Source organism: Sinocyclocheilus grahami, unplaced genomic scaffold (genome assembly GCF_001515645.1).
Source record: "Sinocyclocheilus grahami isolate Dianchi unplaced genomic scaffold, SAMN03320097.WGS_v1.1 scaffold115.1, whole genome shotgun sequence".
In the NCBI taxonomy this organism is placed as follows: Eukaryota; Metazoa; Chordata; class Actinopteri; order Cypriniformes; family Cyprinidae; genus Sinocyclocheilus; species Sinocyclocheilus grahami.
The window spans coordinates 1265015-1275081 of record NW_015505294.1 but is presented as its reverse complement, the minus strand read 5'-3'; the positions used below and the strand labels follow the sequence as shown (position 1 = coordinate 1275081).

The 10067-nt window shown below is 36.8% G+C and overlaps 1 protein-coding gene across 1 annotated transcript; it reads right to left on the bottom strand.

The window, feature by feature from the left end:
• Nucleotides 1-2903: 2903 nt before the first annotated feature.
• Nucleotides 2904-8940, bottom strand: LOC107589358 (electron transfer flavoprotein subunit alpha, mitochondrial-like). The gene is made up of 11 exons (XM_016277773.1): nucleotides 8823-8940; nucleotides 7926-8075; nucleotides 7773-7854; nucleotides 7518-7613; nucleotides 6959-7042; nucleotides 6091-6201; nucleotides 5736-5837; nucleotides 4708-4776; nucleotides 4536-4618; nucleotides 3538-3603; nucleotides 2904-3028 (listed from the first exon to the last, which is right to left on the bottom strand). The coding sequence occupies exons 1-11, from the start codon at nucleotides 8859-8861 to the stop codon at nucleotides 2918-2920; spliced, it is 993 nt and encodes a 330-aa protein (XP_016133259.1). The 5' UTR covers nucleotides 8862-8940; the 3' UTR covers nucleotides 2904-2917.
• Between the last annotated feature and the right edge of the window lie 1127 nt (nucleotides 8941-10067).

Sequence of the window (10067 nt, the reverse complement as noted above, 5' to 3'; positions counted from 1 at the left end):
CCCATAGACCCTCCCTTCAAAGAAATCAGGACAGAAGTGGTCAAAAGTGGACAAACACCAGGTGTAAACAGGAATGTGTGTCTCCCTCATCTACTTGTGATCCGATTGACCAAAACCAAGTGTAAACAGGGTCCCTTAAAGCAGAACCCATTTATATCTGTCAAACTGTTCTCCACTGTTTAAGCACCCTAGGCACAATGGTTGTCATTTGAGAACATCCTGAACTTTTCCTATACGTCGAGTTTCTCATCCAGAACCGAGGTGCTCCCGTATTCCAGAGCGCCCTGAAAAACTATATCATCACCCCAAAATGTCCCCGGCTCACTTTTCAATCTAAGGAAGGAGGAGAAAGCCCATACATTTTAATCAGTTATCTGAGGAGTGATCATGTGTAAGCTGATCTGAGCCACCCCTGCTCGCCAGCACTGCCCATCGTCAGCAATCACTTTTACACAGTTTACCTGCACACCTGTGTCTAGCACGCACCGCCTGAATAAAAGATGACCCGACAGGGCAAATAAACGATGCTAGCGTTACACAAGGTAAACAGCAACAACGGATGGACGTGGTCTGTGTGTGGCAGCCCTCTGGCACTGTGAGCGCATGTGCCACCTTGAACTATGGCGCGCAGCCGGGCGTGTAAAGCTCTGGTGAGAGGAGACAGAAAATAAAGGTGAAAAACTACACCCGCACACTTGTGCCGACTATCAATTACTTTTCTGCTCCGAAAGAAGGAGAAGTTGTGTATAAGGCTTCTGGTTGGAGCCACGAGTCGCCACTGATTAATTCAGCAACTCAATAATTCAGAAGTTGCACACTCTCCATTAGGTGGAATAATGCTCCCTGCAAAATTTAAAAGGGAAATATGGGACAGCTTTTTTGAGTCGCTCTGGTTTTGGTTGTAGATGGGGTTTGGCTGAAGAAATTAATACCGGGTCATTTGACATTTACAACGCTATTAATAATAAACTTGAACGGTACTGCTGATTGTCTGAGGCACTGGATTAAAATGTCTCTGATGACCTGACGAGGATCTTTTGTGCAAATGAGATCTGTGTTCTAGAGGAAGAAGATTGTATCTTTCTTGTTACGTTTACTTTAGCCTTAATTGGAGCTTCAAATGGCAAAAGGCTTCTCATCCCTGTCCTGAGGAATTGGGCCCATTTTTATTTTTTGACACTTTTGATATAATAAGAAGTTCAGGTATGGATGGTGTCACATCAGTGTCCAAAAAATAATAATAAAAAAATTAAACATTTGTTTTAACATTTTTAAAAAATTTAAAAATAAATAAAGGTTAGTATTTTCTCTTTGGAGTTGATTTTCATGGAGTTTTTGTATTCATGAGGAGATTTTTCTAATTATATATATATATATAAGTAATCCTTTTATGTTAAATACTTGCATTTAATCAATTCATTTAAATAAATTCTTAAACTAAATATTACATAGGCTGTTAACAAGACATTTCATGTAACTTAACAGAATTTTAAAACATCAGATGTTACAATAACAAATAATAGAACACAATCATTATAATAAAACTATATAAACTATTATTCTAAATGATTATAGGCTAATCAAAACAAAAAAAAACTAGGTATATTAATTCTATTTATAACAATGCCTAAATATGAATTATATTACAAGATAACAAAATATTTAATAAAATGTGACCCTGGACCACAAAACCAGTCTTAAGTGTACATTTTTTAAAATTGAGATTTATACATCTGAATAAATAAGCTTTCCATTGATGTATGGTTTGTTAGGATAGGGCAATATTTGGCTGAGATGCAACTATTTGAAAATCTGGAATATGATATATATAAAAAAAAATCTAAATATTGAGAAAATCGCTTTTAACGTTGTCCAAATGAAGTTCTTAGCAATGCATATTACTAATCAAAAATTAAGTTTTTATATATTTACAGTAGGAAATTGACAAAATATCTTTATGGAACATGATCTTTACTTAATATCCTAATGATTTTTGGCATAAAAGAAAAATTGATCATTTTGACCCATGCAATGTATTTTTGGCTATTGCTACAAATATACCCCAGCGACTTAAGACTGCTTTTGTGCTCCAGGGTCACAAAAAAAATTTGCATAAAAAATGTAATTCTAAAACATCAGATGTTGCAATAAGAAATATATATATAAAAAAAACAATTATAATAAAATTATATAAACTCTCATTCTAAATGATTATAGGCTGATCAATAATAATTCTACAACAAAATTATTAGAACACTAGGATTTTCACCAGCTAAAAAAATGGTTTTAAGTCAGTTATTTCTACCTTTTGCTGTAGTGTGTCAATAGGAAATATCAGTTTACATTTCCAAACATTCATTTTGCCATTAATTTATTTTTTAGCTGGTGAAAATACTAGTGTTCTAATAATTTTGGCCACCAGTGTATATATATATATATATATATATATATATATATATATATATATATATATATAAATACACATACATTATATATATATAAATAAAAATGTTTTTATCCATCTTAAGTTGGATTCAATTCAAACCTGCATTTCCTACATGAGCACCACAACTCACTAATTGCTAGGTCACAGCTACCACTAGGAATCTTACCTTAAACAGATCTGCCACTAGGCCATAGTCAGCCACCTGAAAAATGGGGGCTTCTGGGTCCTTGTTGATGGCCACGATGGTCTGTAAAACAATTAAATAAATTATTTAGCATGGTGGGCTGTACTGAATAGAAAGCCTCTATGAGTCGAGCACTGATGGACTACAGTCTCCATAATTCCCTAAAGTCAATTCCCAGATCAAGTGCAATAGTAACAAAAAATGCTAACACATTATTCTTTATCCATCTTAAGTTGGATTCAATTCAAACCTGCATTTCCTACATGAGCACCACAACTCACTAATTGCTAGGTCACAGCTACCACTAGGAATCTTACCTTAAACAGATCTGCCACTAGGCCATAGTCAGCCACCTGAAAAATGGGGGCTTCTGGGTCCTTGTTGATGGCCACGATGGTCTGTAAAACAATTAAATAAATTATTTAGCATGGTGGGCTGTACTGAATAGAAAGCCTCTATGAGTCGAGCGCTGATGGACTACAGTCTCCATAATTCCCTAAAGTCAATTCCCAGATCAAGTGCAGTAGTAACAAAAAATGCTAACACATTATTCTTGTAAACATCTCATCAACATGAGGATGATGCTCCTATATGCAACATATGGAGGAAGATGGTTGTGATGGGCTCTGACAGATAAAGCAGTGCTACCAGAAACTCTATTCCAGAGATGTGGAATGGAAAATGCAGATGAATTATGGATGCGCGTAAAAGGCTCCTCCAGATCGCTTTTAAAACACTCTATTCCAATACAGCGTCACACTTAAGAGTGAGTTAACTTGGCATATTCTGGAAACACCTCTGGTCATGGGTGGGGTTTCCTCTGATTGCAGATATTATCACAAAAAATTATATCTTCTTAGTGTACTAGTGTGTGGGTGTGTATTTTGACATGTATTACTAACTGTACCTTGCTATCCTTCATTCCAGCTAGATGTTGGATCGCTCCAGAGATGCCAACCGCAATGTACAGCTCCTGTGTAGTAATCAAAAAAGAATTTAAATGATTTTAAAAGGGAAATATCATACAAATCAGCAATCTATTGCTCTTTTGAAATAATGTCACATTTATGAAAACCCATATTTGCATTTCACTGCCTATTCAGTACTCTGCGTGTGAAAACTACTGGCAGTAGTAGATCATGTTTTTCCCATTAAAATCGAGTAATATTATTTGATCTATCTATATATGACCCCTTTAAATTTAACATTAATAACAGATAAACCGTAAAGCAAATCAAATTATTTCTCTCATTTAGCTAACAAACCAATTAAAACATATTATTCTCTCTTCACGTGCAAAAGTAGCCAATTATGAATTACTTGTGACAGGAAGCTCATTTAATATGCTTTCAGAATCATGTTATGCAGAAGCCTGATTGGCCGACGCCCCTGGCAACAATATGGTGTGCCATGTTTCAATTAGCAGCACTTAAAATGAACTGCAACAAGCCTGGTGCTTAAAATTAAATCATGAGCTAGACTCCTGCTTGCATATTAGACAGAAATGTGACTGAAAACCCTCAACAAGCGACAATTTAGCAACATCACAGGTTGCTATTGATACAATAACAAAGGGCGTATAAAGCTGTAAATCTGAGATAAACCGGGCACGATCTCGGCGTTGGCACGGAAGCACTCTGCTGACCTCCCGTCCTGGAGTACAGACCACAACATCCTCGCAATTACTCAAAAGAGGAGCACTTGGGGGATCTGGCAGGGAGCTCCCCCTCGCCTCCACCCTTGTCCCGAGGGAGTGGTGCATCAGTGGCTCTCAGCTTAATGCACTGCTCCATGAATATGACGCCCCTGGCAACAATATGGTGTGCCATGTTTCAATTAGCAGCACTTAAAATGAACTGCAACAAGCCTGGTGCTTAAAATTAATTTTTTGATGGCAGTACTTACAGGAGCCACAATCTTTCCAGTCTGTCCAACCTGCATGTCGTTGGGAACATAACCAGCATCAACTGCGGCTCTGGAGGCACCGACTACAAGAACATTTTGGTGGTTTCATTTTAAATTCATATAGCTCGATTAAAAACTAACACTAAAAGCGTCAACAAAACAAACAGCGTACCGGCTGCGTTCAGTTTGTCAGCAAGGTCGTAGAGCAGTTTGAAGTTCTCCCCGCTCTTCAAGCCCCTCCCTGTTATGACAGAAAGACGGCAGATGGCCATAAAATATGAAATTACTGACAAGGTTATGACTCCAGTCGGATCAATAACGGCTCGGTTTACTATCGATTTTCTGAGCAAAAAAAAAAAAAAAAGGCTGGAAGTTTCTAGGGAATACCCAACATCATGACCTACGGCTCAAACAAACAATGAACGTAAACACAAAGATGATGTAGTCCCTGTGGAAAGCGGTTTCAGTTTATTGTAATTTATTGATGTTATTTTTCTTTGATTAAGCAATAAAATATGAGAGTTTGTGCTTCATTACTTTTATAAATCAATAAAGTTCTGTTTATAATAAAATATTAAAATACAGTAAAGTACATAGAAATGTCAAACTACATGATATCTATATTTTAAATTATTTTATTTATTTAGTCACACCAGCCTCAAAAGCTAAAAAGGTAGTCAAAAAGACAGTAATAAAACAATATACAATAAGCAATTCTTACATCATAATAACAATTATTATAACAGTGAATGTAGTAGTAATAGGGGTGTCGAAATTAATCGTGCAATATATATATATAGAGAGAGAGAGAGAGAGAGAGTTCAGATGCAAAAGGCTCCAAATGCCATCTGAAGTTTTAAAATTAGCATTTTTCTCAGGCTCCTATATTTATGTTCAGTTATTTCTGAATAAAATCATTGTATAGTAACATTAAAAGCAGCTCAGGCCAGTAAAATATGGAGGTACCTTACTAAAAAGTAGATATTAGTGACTCTTCTGCTTGAAAAATGGTGTAGTGAAGTGAAATAGGTAGGTGAACAGTTATGTTATTATAGCATGTATTTCAATGTAGCTGAAACACTGTACTTTTCTTCAGCATTTGGGAGTTAACTATGCATTCTATAACATGCATTAGTTAATATTCGGACACTTTCCTGTAATATCCAATGGATGATTGTGGTTCTAGTGCGAGGTTCTTACCTCCAGACACCACGACTTTAGCACTGGTGAGTTCTGGACGGTCACTCTTGGTTAGAGTTTGTTCCAGCCACTCAGAGACTCCAACAGGGGCAGACGGAGAGACTGCAAAAGCAACAACATCTCGTGAGGAGACGTCCAAATAAACAGGCCGAGTTGTTCCGAAATGCTCTTTACGATCCCTTTAAAGCCAACGTTTAAACAAACTAGCCCATCAAAACCTCGCAGCGGAGTGGAAGATTATATACAAGACTAAATACTATAAACCTTTGTGTGTGGTATCAAAGTCAGCGTGACCTTAAAGCAAAACATGAACAAACAGCAGTGTTTAACTTTATCGAACGAAACGACTCGGTACCTTCCTCTGAAGATGCGCCGCCTCCATCCACGGCCGCAGGTTCAAAGGAAGTGCCTCTAACGGTGAACACCTTGACGCTTTCATTGCACCTGACTGTGCTGAGGGCATTTCCTGTGAACGAAAAAATTTAAAAAATAAAACAAGATATTTAAGATTAACTTTTAATATTTACTGGTGGACTCGATATAAAAAAAGCTTGATTATTTTTTGTTAAAAGGAGCTTAGATTCTCACTTTATAATAGCTTGTATTAAGGTCATTAATGCACATTACTACACTGCACAATGAAAAACATATCATCATAAAATGTCCATTCAAATACTTTTAAGATAATTTAAGAAACTGTATTATAAATCATATGCACAGAACCTTTCGTGGATCCCCCGGTTGAAAACCTTGGACATAAATGATCACCACAAGTGGCAAACCACCACTTTTCATTTGATGTTTCGCATGAAAAACGTCTATATCGGATTTAAAATAACATTTAAATTAAAAAAAAATCTCGTAAATAATTTTTTTTTTTTACACAAGTGCTTTGTGCTTGCCAAAGATAAAGTGGATGGAGTAATTAGGAAGTATTTATGGCAGTAGATTTTATGGATGAGAAACGATGAACAGAAAAATAATGCATGCAAAGTGGGACAAAAAGGCTCCAGGGTCTCCCTTAGATTTAAAAATGAAAATATACGATTTGTTTCAAGTCAGCGTGAGTTATCACGTGTCTCTGTGCACAATGGCCAGACTCCTAAATCACAACCTGTGCACTGAACAACGAGAAGGATATGGAACGAATTAGGAAGGTTATTTGAAAGCAAACAGGTTTAAAGCAAGCGTTTCATTGAGAAGTGCTACTTGTGCATGTTTACCGGCGTAAATGGTCCTCACAAAGGTGTCTGGAGATTTGATCTCAATGATATCTGAAATGGGAGCCACATCCAACTTGGCAGCAAAAAAAAAGTGACATTTTTACAACTGTACAAAAGTTCTTAATAAAAACAAAAGCTTGTCAAATTTATCAAAGAAAAAAAAGGGATTAATTATGCTCAATCTGATAAAAGCTTGTCATCATATAAAAAAAACATCAAGGCAAAAATGTCAATTTTGTTAAAAGTGATAAAAGTTTGTCATACAAAAATCTAAATATAAGTCATAACACTTGATAAATGTTGGACATTAAATTAAAAGGAAAATAAAGCCAAAAAGAATAATCGAGTTTGTTCAATCTGATAAAAGTTTGTCAATCAAATAAAAAAGTGACCACATTGCTGTTTTCACCACGGTGTGCAAAAGACACCGGATGTGTCCCAGGATAACAAAACAAAAAAAACAAGCAAAAACTAAAATACAATAGAAGACTTCTTTTCAAATAACATACGATAAAAGAAATGTAAAATCTTTTCTGGACAACAACACGTCACCCTTTCAGCCTTGGGTTTACCTTTCCGAAAGCAGACGCTCCCGCACAGACGTGTGTGAAGCTGAACTGTTTCTGGGTTGCCAAGATGAGAGGCGTCAGCTCCTCTGTGAAAGAAAGCGTTTCATTTAAATCACTCAATACCTCCTTCCCTCACCTGTCAGACGCTTTATGCAAAGTTACTTCTACAAATCTTCCATAAAGAACAGTGCAACAATCAAATACTTTCCACATTTATAAACAAAACCAAATTAAGTTGGGTTTACCTGGCAATAAACCTTTGTAGGCTTCATGCTGGGCTACCAGAACTTTCTTCACCCCTTGAACTTTGGACAACTGCTCCGCAACCTGTCCAGAAACCCATAATCATACCCTTGAAATCACTCTTTTAAACTTCAATGTGCATGCACAGATAATACCTTTGCACAGTTTGTTCCAGCAACCAAACAGGACACATCGCTGCCGAGTTTCGTAGCAGCAGTGATGGCGTTCAGGGTGATGGGGGTCAGCGTCTCATTATTGTGCTCGGCAACTACCAGAGTACTCTGAAACCTCTGAAGCAGACCAGTCTGGAAAGAAAACACAGGTTTGGTTAACTACCGAATCTGATACAGTAAGATATAAATATCCGGCAGACTTTCACCCAAATAACTGATATAAGGGAGACTATTTAATGCAGTGCAGCCAGACCTTGTTCTGTAGCCCACAGAGGTCATCAGAAATCAGACACATAACAGAGAGCTGATACTACTTTGGGGTCTGACAATGTAGGTCACATTTTAAATGCATTGCAGGTCAAACAGTTACTTAAGGACAGTGAAGAGGTTTCATAATGCACTGTTTACATATTGCATAACCCTGACAGATAGTTGTTAACCAGCTCTGTTTATTAACTAATCATATACCAGTGCCTAAAAGCGTTATGAACAATATGCCATGTTCACTCAATATTGAAATATTGTTCAAAAGGTCAGTATTTCTGTTCAGAACTATAAAAAGCTATGAGAATATGATTCTTAACGTTTAGACGCCTAGCTAGCATACTATATAACCATTAAAAATAGGAACCAAACATTTGACATTGCGCTTTAATGATCACATTTCAAAAACAACACAATAAAGCAAGATGCTGTGGAAAGGAACAGCAGTTTAGTAACATATCGCACAACATCTGCCGACCTGAATGAGCGAGTTAGCCAGCATGCTAAGCTATTCATTCAAGTATATTTCTGTCTAGAACGGGTAGAGAGAACGAGTGACAACTTTAAAAGAAAGTGCGCAGTGGTTAATGCATCGTTTCGACGGATTTGTCTTACCACCTGCCTGAGATGTGTCTTGTTTATTGCTTTGAGCATGACTGCAGCAGCAGCACACTGTCAATAACCACTGTAGTAACAGCGGATAGAGGTCGAGTTGAGTTCTCGCGAGATCAGAAAAGACACTCTTATGTATAAGTCATTTTGTAACGGCTCATATGTGTTGGTAATGTTCCTCAGGATATGTGCGTATAGTCAAAAATATATGTTTAATGAGCAATCAAATGTTAGCAGAAATCGAATGAACTAATATAACGGTCTAACAGCAGAGTGGGCGGAGACTGGTTGGATATTTAATTAGGGGGTGTGGTTTAATCGCTCTGATAATCGCTGTGGCGCTTCTAGTTCAAGAAGAGCTGGCTTTTACACGGACACTGTAAATATAACAGGGTCCACTGGATCCTTGGGTACATTTTTATGACTTTATTTATGACTTTATATTATAGGCAGTGGCTAATCCTCAGAAACAGCAGCACCAACCGCTTATTTTCTGTATTAAGTAAAATAGCCTAACGCGTTTTGGAATGAGTATGAGCTTTTTTCAGTGCTTTTCGGGGTATGATTTTTATTAACGTGCTTTTTGTTTGTTTTATTTACCACTTTTAGCCTATGCAATGTATTGATTTGATAGACTGTTTAGATGCTGCTTTGCATTCACGTGCAAAATAAAGTCATTAAAACGAAGAAAAAAAGATGAAGACAAAAGGGAAAGATGTAATTAGGCTATTGTTTATTTATGACTTTTTGCATGTAGTTATTAAAATAAGCATTTAACGTTCGAGATAAGCTGTTCGATAAAACCTTAGAATAAAAAAAATGATGCAGGCTAAAATCATAAATGTGTTATACACGCTTTTTATTTAAAAATAGCTTGCTATTTCTGACCATTTTTAGGCCTATTAACTCATTGACATTATAAATAGCCGACACGACTAAATGTTTCAACCACGATTAAAGCTAATTAAAACGCTAATATTGTGTTCTGCACATGCAATCTCACATGCGTCTCTTTTCGACCCCCTCATGGAGACATCATGGTTACTTATACAGCCTAAATGAAACGCATCCTACTTCTTTGCTGGGTTAGAGGTCAGAGTCAAAGGTGAGGTTCGACACGCGGTCACTTAGAGAGGGTCAGTGGATTCGCAACAGCATGATTGTGCGATTCATTTTTAGGCTGCAAGCCTGCAATAAACGAAATGATTCATTATGGTCGCTTTTAAAATACTTGCGTAGCCTACTTTA

What these genes read in the sequence shown, in the direction of transcription:
- LOC107589358 (XM_016277773.1), bottom strand. Translation starts at nt 8,861, where the DNA reads ATGCTCAAAGCAATAAACAAGACACATCTCAGGCAGGTG. An exon ending in CGGAAAGGTAAACCCAAGGC is followed by an intron (nt 7,043 to 7,517) that starts TGAAAGGGTGAC and finishes GTCACTTTTTTT; the next exon opens with TTGCTGCCAAGTTGGATGTG. An exon ending in TGACAAACTGAACGCAGCCG is followed by an intron (nt 4,619 to 4,707) that starts GTACGCTGTTTG and finishes ATGTTCTTGTAG; the next exon opens with TCGGTGCCTCCAGAGCCGCA.